General features: G+C 40.6%; 1 protein-coding gene across 13 annotated transcripts in view; it reads left to right on the top strand.

The window, feature by feature from the left end:
• Positions 1-16220, top strand: part of BLTP1 (bridge-like lipid transfer protein family member 1) — a 341411-nt gene that overhangs the window by 229063 nt on the left and 96128 nt on the right. For all 13 annotated transcript variants that reach the window (XM_088452258.1, XM_088452264.1, XM_088452266.1 and 10 more), the window contains 5 exons: positions 296-502; positions 1425-1663; positions 3919-4163; positions 8853-8958; positions 12685-12782. In XM_088452258.1, the coding sequence (XP_088308384.1) occupies positions 296-502; positions 1425-1663; positions 3919-4163; positions 8853-8958; positions 12685-12782 (895 nt within the window). The remainder of the gene's footprint in view (positions 1-295; positions 503-1424; positions 1664-3918; positions 4164-8852; positions 8959-12684; positions 12783-16220) is intronic.

Here is a 16220-nt window from a genome sequence, read left to right on the forward strand (position 1 = left end):
AATCTAGAATTTCCTTCATTTGTATACAAGCATTGAAAATATCAGTGCTGTTCCACGTGTACGAATAGAAAGTAGATAATAGTTATAATTCTTTTAATAATGTCAACATTAAATACTGTTCATTGTGAAGCTTTAGTTGCTGTACCTTGTCATCTCTGTGAGCTTAAAGAAACAAGCATGAGTGTAGATAACGCATGTGTACGTTCGATGTGCAATGTGTCTATTATTTCACATTTACATAGTTGGAAAGATGCACAAAATAAATGTTTTAAATCTGTCATTTATATTTATCCAGGACGGTGGTCAAGTGCAGCATTGCAAAATCCCAGGCTCTCTATAGTGCCCAAAGAGGCCTGAGGACAAGCAACGCTGCTGTGTTCAAAGTAGGAGCGATCAGCATAAACATCCCACAGCACCCAGCTACACTGCACAGCATGATGGTGCGCAGCTCCCACCAACTCTCCAAGCAGATCTCAGACCTCATCCGGCAGCCATCCACTGTGTGAGTCACCATATGCACATTACACATTCAAACATTGTTCATGATCATTTGCTGCTCCTTTAGATGTTGCCCAGAAACAAGATAAGACTAGAGTTTCCACTATATAATAAATTAAACTAGCACATTGTTATCAGTAAAATAACAGAGATGCTCATATGAATGCATTGGAAACTAACAGAGGAAGAATCTTGTTATTTGTTCATGATATTTGCATATCTACTATATAGTGAGTTGTATTGTATATACTGTGTGTAATAGAATGAGAAACACAGATTACTGTACATTTGATAAACTTTTACAATAGAGGGGGTGATCTGGTGGGGTTGGGTATGGATGCCGGCGTTCAGGATCCTGGCGATCAGAATCCCGATACCGGAATCCAGACAGGGTTGGGATATCAAAACCTATCGGTAATTATCCTATCCCTACCCCTAAAATCTATCCCACGCCACCCCACTCCCCCCTGCATCCTAACCCTGACCCCCCCCCCCCCCCCCCTTAATGCCTAATTCTAACTCTCCAGCTAACCCCAATACTTAGCGTCGGGATGCTGGCGCCGAGATTCTGATTGGTGTCGTGATTCCGGCGCCGGGACCCCGACAGCTGGGATTTAAATTACATCCCATCTGGTGCATAGTTACTTATTTGTTGTTGCCTTAATACTTTGAAAAATTGTCATTGGCTGTCCTTTTTACCCCCTTTTCATAACTTATTTCCAAGTTTATTATGGACTGTCAGCATGTCTAAGCACCGTAATAGTAGTATGAGAGAGATCATAATAGCAGCTCACATGTAACAGGACTTGAGCCTTTTGAACTGTTAGTTTGTCTGTCTGTCAATACCTATAATGACTTAAACAATGCATCACTTAGGAAATGTTGTATCTTCAGCTTTGATCATTACAGTTGGATCTTTTTCACAGGGTGCCCCCTCCTAAAGAGGATGTTGCAACTCCTTTACTTTCTGAGAAGACCCCCACAAGTGTAAACCAAACTCCAATTGAAACCAATGTATTTCCCCAACTACCTGAAGGACTGGAGAAGAAGCCTATTGTCCTTAAGTTCAGTGCAATGCTGGATGGCATTGCTATAGGAGCTGCACTTTTGCCGTCACTTAAAGCAGAATATAAAATGGGAAGAATGAGAAGTCATGGAATGACAGGTAAGTGTCAGAATATTAAGTCATTATTTTCTGTAACTATGGGCAAAATGTTATAGACTGCAGGTTGCCGAAAGTGCTGTTCTATTGTCGATTTATCCGTGACATAAATCAACAAAACTTTGGCACTTTCCACAACCCACAGGCTATTACATTTGGACCTATGAGTATTTTTTCCCTTTATTTGACCTTTTGGTTACCACTACATGTACTCTGTTAATAGTCTGTATTAATGCTAGTAGTATTCTGTTCAAGAAAGACTGAGGAGATCAGCACTCCTGCTACTGTAGCTTTTGGAACAAAATAATAAATTTACAAGGGATATTTTCAGACATTGCCATCTAGAAAAAAACCTTAATTTAAAATTAAAATACACTGTTATTTTATGTGGAAATTACAATTAAAAATATTTATAGCAGCTCCTTAGTATCTTTATATACAATGTAGTGTGTAAATATATTTTATCTAACTGATAGCATCCTATTTGAACCTACCCATACCATAAACCAATGCAATTGTGCAGTGACATACATTGGCACTACATGGTTTTTAGTAGTACCAGCTGGAATCTGTATGATCAGTGGTTCATGCAGGGGGGGGTTTGAGTACCCTCCAAAAATCCCAAATTAACTATGTCCTTCATGGCATTGCCGCGACTTGTAGGTCTATGGGGAGATGACGGGACAAATTCAATCGAATTTATTTGTCACTTCAACATTAAAAATGCATAAAGGAAATTACAATTCAATGTCACAGCTCCAGTAAAATAATTAAAAAATACAACAAATATCAACCTGCTAGTATAGCATCTAAGACATCTATATTGTTTCTTTGAGGGCAATAAGGAAAAAAGGGACTGGCCTGGGTGGCTAGGATCATTAATGATCTTATTAGTTTTTGCTGAGCTCCTCCTAGCAACACAGACCAATGATTCTCTCTGCTGCTTTAACCAATCTAGCTAAAGAGTTATGGTCAGAGTATATGGTATTTCCATACCACATTGTTATAGCATAAGTTAAGAGGCTCTAAATTACACAGCATTAAAAGAGATAACTATGATAACTTTTTTGCTGCAAAATTGAGGCATTCTATGAGAATTTAGATATTTTGACTACACCTTTCATAGATTTGCATTATTTTGGCACTTACCCACCCCATAGACCCTCAAATCATGACTTTGCGCAGCGGGGTTTGTGGCTCTAATGACACATCACGTGCAGCTGCATATCCTCTCTGGGCAAAACTAAAGTGTAAGTAAGTGTGTTTGATATAATATATGTACACTGAAGTCAAAAGCTGCTGAAAGAGGCAATTGCCATAAGGGAATTCTATTGCCATGAAGGGGTGTACTTGGTCTGCAGCAATGTTTACGTATGTAGTACATTTCAAAATAACATCCAGGTGAATGCCAGGACCAATGGTTTCCCAGCAGAACATTGCCCAGATCCTCTCACTGCCTCCGTCCAGCTTGCCTTCTTTCAATAGTGCCATCTCTTCCCCAAGTAAACGATGCACAAGCACCCAGCCACACACATGATGTGATTAATCAGATCAGGCCACTTTCTTCCATTGACCATTGTTGAGTTCAGACACTCATGTGCTTATTGTAGGTGCTTTCAGTGGTGGACAGAGTTCAACATGGGAACTCTGATCAGTCTGCGTCTACACAGCTCCATGCGCAGCAAGCTGCGATGCTCTGTGTGTTCTGACATCCTCTATCATAGGCAGCGTTAACTTTTTCAGCAATTTGTGCTACAGTAGCTCCTCTCTGGGGTAGGACCAGTCGGGCTAGCCTTCACTCCTCACACGCATCAATGAGCCTTGGGCACACATGATCCTTGTTGCCGGTTCACCGGTTGTCCTTTCTTGGACCACTCTTGGTAGGTACTAACCACTGCATATCGGGAACTCCGCACAAGACCTGCCGTTTTGGAGATGCTCTGACCCAGTCATCTAGCCACCACAATTTGGCCCTTGTTAAAGTCACTCAGATTTTTATGCTTGCCCATTTGTCCTGCTTCCAGCAAATCTACTTCAAGAACTGAGTGTTTACTTGCTGCCTAATATCCCACTCCTTGACAGGTGCCAATGTAACAAGATAAGTGTATGTGTGTGATATTTTTATAGCGTATATATATAAAATATTTTTAAAGCAAATCTATTCTTTCGATACTGTAACTTATACCAAACTATTTTATTAAGATGTTTTATTAAGAGGTTGTGTAAACTAAAAAGTGTGTTTTGTATATTTATTGTAGGTGCCCAAACAAGGTTTACATTTGAGCTGCCAAATCACAGATTGCGATTCACCTCAAAGGTATCCTCTACAGACATGTCAACTATCCCCCCCTCAGCAAGTCTCAATCTTCCTCCAGTCACCATGCATGGGAAATATATAATGGAAGAACATGACACCTATTCAGATCAGGCCTGGAGTATGGATGACCTTCCTGCCAAGCAGGGTTACTATCTCCAAGGAAACTATTTACGTTGCATGGCTGAGGTGAGACGTGTAAACTGCTTATGCCATTGACACTATCACTGGTGTTTGCAACATTTACTTTACACACATTCCGGCAGATCCTGAGACTAATGCTGGGCGTACACAGCCAGATAAAATGTCTGTCAGACCGACATACATTTTATCTGGCCGGCTGCCAGCCGCAGATGTCGCCGGCATACACTGTGAGAGAAATCTCACAGTGTATAGCCCGACATCCGCGCTCCGCCCTGGGGGAGGAGACATTTCCCTGTTCCTTCCGTAGGAAGGAGTACAGGAAATGTCTGTCTGTCGGCTGCGCTGGGCATACACTGCCCGATGCGGCCGACAGTTTACCGGGTAATATCGCATCGGACGGGCATGCTGGACAATCCAGCATGCCCGACCGAGCAATATTTAACCCTCGGTCGCCCCCCCCACACGCTACAATTATCGCGGCGATCCGCCGATATAGGGCGGATCGTCCCGATAATTGTAGCGTGTATGGCCAGCATTAGCTTGAGCACAGAACAAACAGATCTGTGTCTCATTTGGTTAAGCATAGTAAAACAATTTGAGCCCAGTTACTGTGTATATGGACAGTGACATACTTACTGGTAGATTGTGGTTATTAAGTGACCAGATATTTTTTTATTTAGATCTGCTCATTGCCAATCAGATGTTGGCATGGAAGTATTGACTGTGTGTGTGTGTGTATGTATGTGTGTATATATATATATATATATAACTGTGTCAGAGCTCCCAATATGCTAGTGTAAATATAGAATAAATGTGTAAAGTATTGAAAATTAATCAAAGGGGAAGTCTGATACCCAGACAAAACGCATTGGGGACTCCTCTTACCTTTCATGCACTTACTATTGTTTTACCAGATAAGCCTTTTATTCTTCTTCTAATACATGTGATGTTTTATGTAATTTATGTATGCTGTGTAAAGCATCATGCTCAGTACCTGATTACTGAATGCTAACCCTACCTCATATGCTTAAAATTTGTCTTAAATAAATTGTCTTTTTAAACCTAAATTATTTCTTGATCTATTGTTCACATAATTCCTATGTATATTTATATTGCTGCATACTAAATACTATTGTTCACATTCCTATTTATATTTATATTGCTGCATACTAAATACTGGAGATTGACAATTGTTTCTTATTTTGCACTATGCACCTTTATGGTATGAATTTAATATTAATACCTTTTTTAAGTATACAGTACACTGAAGTTATCTAGTTTTTTATTTACCGCATCATTGCACATTTTGACGCACAGCACTTTGAATATTAATTTTTAATACTTTACACGTATTCTATATTTATATACATAGTTATATTAGCATATTGGGTTCTCTAACACAGTTCCAATTTCTATATGTTTTTTATCAGCAACAGATTACCACTGTTGCACCTCTTCTGTTTGAGCTGACACCCATACTGTAGGGGAGTGCTGTATACACACCATTTCATATCCAAAATCGGACATATTTCCCGTATCTTTGTACACATTTATTTATAATTAGAATTTTTTTTTTTTATTTCACTGATTCTAGTAAGGAATTGTGGTATCTTCTGGCGCTGTTATCTCCCATTCCTACAAAAAAAAAAAAAAGATGATGATATATATATATGACCAAATCCTTTTTTTTCTTTCATCTGATCTAGGGGACACTGGTTGCTTGAGGGTCTGAAGGAGCTGGCACTTAATCAGACTACTATAACTTTAAGGGAGTAGCTCCTCCGATGAGCACCTCCCCTCTGCAACCCGTGGTCCCCAGTGTTTAAGTGTCCAGGGAAGCTGGGCTGTTTTTCTTATGCTGGCCACACACCTAGCGATATTTTACCCGATCTGGCCGATTCCGACACATTGGAACGACAGATCGTGTAAAATATGGCCTAATCGTGAGTCTCCACTCACGATAACGATGCGCGTCCCCGCTGGTCGCACATCGCATCTTCAGATCTGCCGTACAGTAGGGCAGATCTGACAATCTAGGACCCGATGCACTGTGAAAGTCTGGATGCAGGAGATATCATTTGAAGATTGGACAACAACTTGTGTGGAGATCGTGTGCTGAGCTACCGGGGAGAGTTTCACGGGAAATCGTACACATCGGCTTATCTTCAGCACATCGCTATGTCTGTGGCCAGCTTTAGGGCTGCAGCCCTGTGTGTGAGATTAGTTTTTCTTTAAGGTGGATACTTTTCCATGTTGTTTGTGAGCCATTCTTCCCTCACCCACTAAACCCGACTGTTGGCTCCTTGCCAACAGGGATCAGGTTACACTGCCTTGCCTGGTTTTAGCTACAGTAGTAGTTGTTTGTATTGTTCTGCAGCTGCCTTGGGTGCAAACTAAGCTCTCACTCAGACCTGGCCATGGGTTTTTCGTTTCTAGCCCACAGGTTTATTCTCCCCCTTTATAGAATGGGGGTTGTCATGGCTGCTTCTCCTGTTACTTTTTCAGGTGTTAGCTGGTAGAGACGGTCTATTTCTTCTACATGATCTCCCTATGACAGATTTATCACTGTCATCCCTCCTATACTGTATTGCCTAAACGGGGTACATAGAGTGTGGCCTCGAAGTTCATGAGCATATATAAATGTATGTAAATCATACTGTAATCATCACAGCTTGTGCTCTTAAGTTTTTTCTGAGGGTATAGACGCTGGAGCCAGGTGCAAGTATCCAAGGTACTGTTGTGTACACTATGCATCAGGTGCCTTAGTGTCCTTCATTATGATATCTGTCAAATGTACAGTGTATTAGAAGGGTATAGCCTGTTCTGTCTCTATTTCCCCATTGCTGTGAGCCACTGTTGCGGCTCGTCAGACAGTCGTATGGAGCACAGGGTCCCAGGTTCAGTTACCATAGAGCTGCCTGTGACATTGGGTGATAGGCCCGGTTAAATGGACAAGGTCCTTTACCGGATATCCATTTGGCTGCTCTGGCCTTGTACCTAGGGTTCTCTATTGCAGATAATCAGCAGTATGTGCGCACCCACCCTGCATTCTTAGGGCTGTGGGCCTGCTATACAAACTCTTTATACTGGGGGTGCCTCTGCGCCACATGGGTGGGCACCTAGTACACCTGCTTGTAACATCAGCACCACTGTTCTCTCAGTTGGAGCCGGGTTTTCGATTCGGACGTAAGGTTTATTTTAGTCACCTTGTCTGATCTATTTTTTGGGGGCAATCTTCTCAGCATTTGGAACTTGGCCTGTGTCACACCTGTATGTCCAGGTGTATTTACTGGTCCTTTCTGCTACACTGTGTTCGCTACTGTGCACTGGGTATAGACAGTCAGCCTAGCTCAAGTCGGTTTTATTCCTCCTTGGTGAGGTTGTGGCCCTGACATTGACTGTCTGTTCAAACCTTTGGGGCGGGCCTGTTCCACAGGCGACCGCAATAAACAGTAGTAGCTTGGAACTTGTCCGGAGGGGCTGGGTGGCTCTCCACTGTGCTTCCTTGGTGGTATATTTTTCCGAGACACCTGAAGTTTCAAGTTCCAAGTTTGGGAGTATCACATTGGGGGATTAGTCCTTTTCAGTGGAGTTTTCACGCGTAGTCCCAGCATAGTGTAGTTTTCCTGGTCTTCGGGGTATGTCCGAGGGGTTTTTTTTTGTTGTCCACAATGGGCCTGGTTGTTTCTGGCCCCTGGGTACAAGTGCCCGGACAGTTGTCATGGTCCTCTGACTGGAGAGAATCTTTACCCTGGCCTGAACTTAGTCACAGGCTTGGTTTCGTCTTTATTTTTCCCAGGGACCCGGAGGCTGTGTGTCTCGGACTGTAGTACTTGCATAGGTCTTGCTACAATGACCAGCACTGAAGTGGGAGCTGCCCTAGACAGGCAGGGACTCCCTTTTTATGGTGGCCTGTCATCTTATCGTCGGGTCTTGAACCTTGTCTGCATCCATTGTCCCTGGGCTATGGGTGTTTGACATTCGTCTCCCAGACCCAGCTAGGGGATTGATTTTCCTTTTGGTACTCTGTTTTTCAGAGTTTTCCTTATTGTCGTTGTGGACTAAGGGCCTGATTCAGAGTTGGGAATAGAGTGAGATATCTCTCTCAACTGTGAACCTGAACAAACCATATTGCAATGCAAGGGGTGTAAATATATAAAAAAAAATTTGCATGTAGTGTAAATACTGGTTGCTTTAGCATGTAGCCCACAAATACTGCACAGCTTTATTATTACTCTACAATTTAGATGTCAGTTTGGAAACACTCCTCCCAAATCTAAATCTCTCTGCACATTTTAAATTTGCCCCACCTGCAGTGCAGCATGGTTTCACCAAGATGATCAGTTGAGAGGGATATCTCACTCTATTCCCAAGTCTGAATCAGGCCCTAAGTCCCATTCCCTTGGAGTGATTTTCCGCAAGGTTGCAATGTGCAAGTCCAAGCTGCGAGTGGGGAGAGTTTGATGTCGTTGCCGACATTTACATGCAACAGCAACTTGCCCCCCTGTCTGTAAGCCCTGTCAGCAAAATTGTAATGGAAATTGTTAACTGTTGGTTCAATGTTTTTACCCTAGATAATATTTATGATTGAATTTTTTTTTAGTAGTAATTATTTATCTGCCATTAAATAATAATAAAAAAGTTGTGTATTTTATTTCCCCAGTAAAATGTTTTGTATTCCCTAATCTTTGAGTGAAACAGCATGACACTAAACTTGATCAATCCCAATGACAGGTTGGATCATTTGAACACAATCTCACCACTGACCTTCTGAACCACCTAGTTTTCGTACAGAAAGTCTTCATGAAAGAGGTCAATGAAGTTATACAGAAAGTCTCAGGTTTGTGTATGATCATCCAGTTTGACTATGTCAATTACAGAGATTAATCCTATAATGTTTATACTATTTATCTAAAGCACATAAAACCCCAAGTTCATTATGTTTTGAGTATAAAAGCAGGCACACTAATAATATGCTAAAAGTTAATTTCATGCATCATGTACAATTAGTGAAGCACTGTCTTATTAAGTACACACACCATGACTATAAAAACAAAGTTTATCCTGACTGATCTGTAAGGAAGTCTTTTAATGTGAGTGCTTCGGGCCCTATTTATGAAAAAATGGGAGGACAAGTATACTGATTTCAGATACTTGCTATTATACTGCAAAAAGTAGTAACATAACAGAAGATATTCATAAACCTAGAACAATAATTTAGATGTTCTTAACTATATAGTGTATAGTAAAAAAAAATATATAATATTTTTCTTAAGTGTTATTAGAGCCATAAAGTAGGAAATAAAGTCATAGAAAATATGCAGAGTCCACCATTACTACTTAAGAGCCATAAAGTAGGAAATAAAGTCATAGAAAATATGCAGAGTCCACCATTACTACTTAAACTGCCTTATACAGAGTTATGTATATATCTATGTAAATGGACATCATATACTGCCTTATGCAGAGTTATGTATGTATCTATGTAAATGGACATCATACACTTCGTATTAGGTAAAATATTTTTGCATCACCATTGTAATCTAGGTAACTAAGCAGGGCCTATTGCAATGATTTCTGTAATAAGTGTGGTTACCCAGAATTCAGATGGGATGTGGAAGGTGGTATGCTTTCACTGGCAGATTTTTAATATAACTTATGCGTTTTTTTATTGTAATGTGTTTTATATATGAAAATAAAAATGTGTAGAGCAAAAAACTGCCTCTAGTAAATATATTACATCCATATAATTTATGCTGGTTTTAGAAAAATTTATTTCTCTTGCATCCTATCAGGGGGACACTAGATACCATGGGGCGTAGAGGGTGCTGAGCAAGGAGCAGCAGAGTTCAGCTATGAACTGCTGGAGAGCAAGTAGGAGAGGAGGTCCCCGGACATGAAAACTGTGGGTGTCTGGGAGTTACCTACAGGCGCCGCGGCTCCTGGGACCTCAGTTGGAACAGAGGTTGTCCTATGTCTCTTACTGTGATTGAGACTGGGCTTGCTATGGTCCTGTACCCGGCCGCTTTGTTCTGCTGTGCGTCTGGGGAGGGTACTCTCATTCCAGCTCCCGTGGCCCATTGTGGTGCCCTCCTAGCCGAGACCCAGGTGGAGGAGCTAGACATTGCGGCTCCTCCCTGACTCCTCTGAGCAGCATTTCCCACAGATATCTCCTCTGCTATGGTATAGTGGTGGTGGTGGTGGGGGGGGGGGGTTCTGTGTTTGGTGCTCAGACAGTTCTATAGTAATGTGAAGAGTTCTCTGAACTCCTCTGCTGGGGACGGGATGGGGTGTGGCTTCCACTGCTCTCGCTCATGGTTCTCCATGTTCCCAGAGGAGGGGTCTCCTGCTCACTTTGCCCTGAAAGACGCAGGGACCTCTGCATACCAAGCAAAAGATGCACCACACTTAATAATGTGATATATAAGACCTCATACTCGAAATTAAAATAAATGGGTTTATCTGAACGTATTAGAGAGAATTGACACAGAACATGAGCTAGTAAGTCAGTACTCAACCTACTGTATTAACATGGTGAGAGCATTGTGACTAACCTGATAACTAACAAGTTAGTACCTTTGCAAGATGAGTCTCAGAGTTGGCTGCTCTATCTTGCGGGTCACCGGTCCTTGTTTTTCATAAAGACATGACGGTTCTGCGCACCAGACCTTTTTTTTTTCATAACCAGTTTATTGTGATTCTGGCTTTAAGTAACGACACATCTTCTATCAGCTGGGATGCTGTGAGCCTTCTTGATATTGTTATAGCCTTTCGGATCTATGTGAAGAAATCTGCTGTATACCATAAAATGGACAGCCTTCTTGTGCTTTATGATGCGCCCAATAGAGTTTGGCCTGCAACTAAACAGTCGGTGACCAGATGGATGACTGCGACCTCCCTACAAGCCTATGTTTCGGAAGGAGTCCTGATTTCAGATTGCCTGGTGACCCATTCTACAAGATTGTTGAGCATCTCTTGGGTGGTAGCCCATGGTTTCTCTGTGGTGCAATTGTGCAAGGCGACCACTTGGTCCTCAATACTTACTTTGACAACGCCAATTTTGGGTGTAACATTTTGTGCAGCCATAGAGAAGTGTACCCTCCATTAGGGGACATTTTTGGGGATGTAGTAGGCATCCCGGCTAGCAGGATGCCAACAGGTGAAAACCGCCACCGAAATACTGACTGTGTATCTAGGGGTCGGAGCGCCCTCGGCAAAGTAAGGGACTGGCTCCCCCTGTTTCAATCCTTCTGGCCTCCTCTGTGTTACTCCAAGCCTGAAGGCATGATGATACTGTACACCGCTACACCGAATAGCTTTTGCTTGGTACTGGCCATAGCTCTAGATAGCGGTGTGGTCCTAAACCACAACATCATAGCTCCCAAAATGTTAGATTACGGGCAAAGGTAGCTATCCAACATGTAGAAGAAAATAGGAAATGCAAATAAACATTAGGAGTAGTATAAATCATATACCATTACAATTATGGAGGCAGATGAAAAAATATAGATTTTTTTTTTTATTCTAATACTTAACGTATGCTAACCACCAGTTATTTAATTACTTAATGTTTACTAGGCATATAGATAATACCCCACAGTACCTCATTTACAAGCATAAAGTTTTTTTTTGCTTTTTGTTTTAGTCTCCCTAACCTGAATGGTATATGATATAAAATGTTATATAAGATGGCTGTGCTTCAGTTATAAGTATTACAAAGCTCCTTGGGAAGGAGCTTGTGCTGGTGGCCAGAAACCTGGTTGCAGGGAAGGAGCTGGTAAAAATGTCTGTTGGTGGGTTAATCATTGATGGTAGGGATGGCCATCGGTAGGTTACCTATTGATGGTTTGCCATTGGTGGATGATATTGATGGTCTAAACTATCAGCTGTGAACCATCAATGGTTTTATCCACTGATGGTCATCCCTGTTTTACTACTGGCCGACAGCAGACCAATCAGGGAGTGGGGTCGTGTTGGGGACAGGGGGGTAGCAGAGCTAAGCTCTGTGTCCCGGCACATGGAGATGGAAAACGGAAAAAAAAAAACCCATTGTTTGGCTCTGTGCATTCGATGACAAAACCAGCGATAATTGACAGACCATCGATGTTTCTTAATCATTGATGTTCGATGCCCATCCCAAATCGATGGTGTGTAACCATTGGCATAAAACCATTGATGTTTTTTTCCGTTGTTGGTCAGGCCTACTCTATTAGTCAGCCCTGCTCTACGGGTCAGCGGGCCAATCAAATTTGCAGGTGGTGCTGAGGGGGCACCATGCCCCATGTCTCGGTACCAGATAAGGGAGAAAATAAAAACATCTGCGTACGATGAGGTTAGCAATTTCTAAGTAGGGTCAGACATTCTGCAACTGCATGAGGCTGCGATGGTACTCTGTTACTGATGGTTTCACTATTTTGCTAAGTATTATGGATGTGAGCATCCTTATGTAAGGCAAACATTAGCATATTTTCTCAGTGGACCTGCATGCGTAATCGCAGCTGCGATCGCAATAGCGATCCATAATGAATCAGGCCCATTGTTATATAATCTCTTCATTTATCTTCAGGTGGAGAGCAGCCAATTCCTCTCTGGAATGAACATGATGGTACAGCAGATGGAGAAAAACCAAAAATCCTCCTTTATTCCCTAAATCTGCGTTTTAAGGTGTGTACTTTGAACAATTAAATTGTATGTCCTTTACATTTCAGGTAACATCAACTATCACAAGTTGGATGTAATTGTATAACTTAAGATCTTGAGTTTACAGGGTATACCCACTGTGCTCTTCTCCGGTCGGTACTTTGGTGGGTTAATACAGTGCTAAATAATCAGTTGCTCAATCTGAGGAAAGCCTTACCTATTTCTAGCTCACTACTACTGGTCCTGAAAACAAGCTGTATTACTTATGCAGTGAATATAGCCACTCTACCCTGTGACTGCAGAATAAAGCTACATGTTATAGTTTTTGCAATGTATTATGGGCATGCTATCTGTTAAGCACTTTGAGTCCCATTGGAGAAAGAGTGCTATATATATAAAAAAATGATTATTATTTTTATTATTATCTGCCTATTGGTGACCATGGGTGATAGTGTATTGATAAATGTCATTGACAGAGAACATAGTGGGTTTGATCTTATTCTAAAAAACAAAAGCCCCCCTTCCCCTTTCCTCCATTACCTGTATTATTATTATTATTATCATTGATTTGTAAGGTGCTCTCTACACCAGACAGTGGGAAAGGTAATATCAAAATAAAGGAAACGGGGAATAGGATATTCCAGCAGTGGATAGGTAAATTATTTAAAATAAATAACAGTTTAAGCAGATATTTAAGTGTTATGCAAATTAACTTGTGAAATAACCATATAAGTTGTGCTCCCCAGAGTATAAAAGCAAACCAAAGAATAGTAACATTGGTGCATAACCCTGTGCAGAGGTTTCTGCGAATGACCAGGGTTATTAGGGGAGAGTAGGGGAGCCGCACATGTGCACAGTGCCTATCACATGGGTCGTTGCGCGTTTTGCCATCTCAGGCTTGTTCATGTAAATGAAGCTTCTGTTTCCAGAGGACTTGATTTTTGAGGATTAGGATTTATTATTATAAGTGACATTTGCATTACAAGTATAATATGATAATAACATCTGACAATAATTCACCACTATAGTCATTTTTTATTTTGTTAATTCACCAGCAGCTCAACAGCAGCTTGATTGGCGATATCTTGATATGGACATTTGAGCGATCCATTGAGATCTAATACAATCTCATAGACACTAAGTATATCATTATTATGTTTGTATACAAAATCACAATATACATAAATTAGTGTTCCAATTGAAAGTGGGACATATAATAAGATCCATCTAAATAGAACGCCCGATAATAACTTTATTATGACATTGAGTGGAATGGTAAATGCGCAGCAATTTTTTAAATCCTGTATTCTCACTTCTTCATTGTTAAACCTATTTTCGTTGTTCTTTTAATAATATTGTGATATTAATTATTAAATATTAAATAATAAAAGTTTTATTTTAAAACATTGTGCAACACATCGGACAATTCAGTTTCTTTCTGCCCTTTTGAGATTTCCACAGAACATTTTAGAATACCATTCTAATTATTTTGAGACCTCCGTATGATGTAATCAATTGTTTATCTATTAGCATAAATCACCACTCTTATAACGCACCACACATAACTCGAAGATCCATTTTCATAGGACTTTACAGAATGTTATAGATTTATTCTAATTATGTTGAAATATATTCTATTAGATGCTCTGTGGGATATTGTACTAAACACTAACTAGGTTACTTTAGCTCCTGTTTCTACGGAACTTAACAGAATGTATTAAAAGTGAATACAGTCTCCATAAGCACATATTATATTAATTTGAGGCATCAGTTTATTTCTATAATTACAGTGCTACAAAGCCTAATATTTGAAAAAAAAAAGAATTATAATGCATATATTGCACATCATGTTCTGAAAAATGATTATGAATAGTGCAGCTAATATTACGATCTGCTGCTAAAGAATATACTACTGTTTTGGTACTATTTGTATACTTTTTCATCTTCACATTTTTTCCAGTCTGGTTCAGTGGTGAGGTCTCTGCTCTCATTAGCCATTTACTGCTTAGCACATGGTTAAAAGTAGAAGGAACCCATAGCAGTTAACAGACGGCTTTCTTTAAAGTATTAAAATATACCTTTTAATAAATCTATTTAACATTGTCATAATTCACACATGACAACAAAAATATAGAACACATAAATATATCCTGAAGCACACAAAGGAAATATATGCTTCTCACACAAATTGCAAGACATAAAAATATCATAAATGTATGTCCAGGAGGGACAAAATCATATCACTCATCTTTGTGACCGTTGATTCAACTATGTTATGAAAAGGCGAAATGTAGTAAAAGCAGAAAACATAACACAATATCTATACTTAAGACAATAGAAGCATCAAACAAATCCTCAGTCCACATTACTGTACATATGATTCATATATGAAAATGACTGGTTTCCCATTTAATAAGTATATAAAAGAATCTAGATACTGTAATAGATAATAACTGATACCATCACAGAACCTCTGATACAATGTGTCACAGGGTGGGTGTGTATGTGTGTATATGTGTATATATATATATATATATATATATATATATATATATAATTTTTCTGAAACAAATGGAAACGCAGTGTGCGCCACAAGAAGCAGCATACACAGCCGACAATCCTGCATCACCACATGATCACGCTAGGCTATGATCACGCTAGTGACGAAACACGCAAGGGAGTGGCCTAGCATGATCATGTTGTGATGCGGGTTTGTCGGCTGTGTATGCTACTTCTTGCTCGTGGAGGATTTATCCAAGCCTATTTATGCGCAGTGGTTTGACCACCCCGTCAGTACGTGATTTTATACCAATACTATGAAATCTTTTTTTAATAAATGTTAAGATAACGCATTATGTGGCGCACCCTGTGTGTCCATTTTCTTTAGAAAGTATTTTACCCTTTCATGCCTGAGCTCCGGCTTCCGGATCCCGCAGTGTGTACTGTAGGAGAGACATCCTGATGTCTCTCCAATAGTTCCGAGGAACTGGCGCCCAGACGGACAGCAGCGGATGCAGGAGTGGGGCTTAAGGTAAGTATTGTGTTTTTTTTTTAGTGTGTGTGTAAGGAGCACGTATTAATGAGGGCATTACCACTGGTGGCACTACTACAGGGGCCATTACTACTGGGGCACTATTAATGGTGGCATTGCATAATAGGCGCCACTACTGTGGGCTCTGCATAAGGGGCACTCCCACCGTGGGCACTGCTTAAGGGGCATTACCACTACAGTGGGCATTGCATAAGGGGCACTACTGCTGTGGTCATTTTGTGTAATGGGCACTACTGCTGTGGGCATTGTGTAAAGGAGCACTACTACTGTGGGCATTGTGTAAAAGGGACACTACTGTGTGTCATAACATGAATAAGGGATACTACTATGTGGTGTAATTTGAATCAGGGACACTGTGCGGTGTAATGTGAATAAGATTTTGCTACTGTGTGGCATAATTTGAATTGGGG

The sequence above is a fragment of the Taudactylus pleione genome, unplaced genomic scaffold (genome assembly GCF_031769625.1).
Source record: "Taudactylus pleione unplaced genomic scaffold, aTauple2 ptg000036l, whole genome shotgun sequence".
NCBI classification, from domain to species: Eukaryota; Metazoa; Chordata; class Amphibia; order Anura; family Myobatrachidae; genus Taudactylus; species Taudactylus pleione.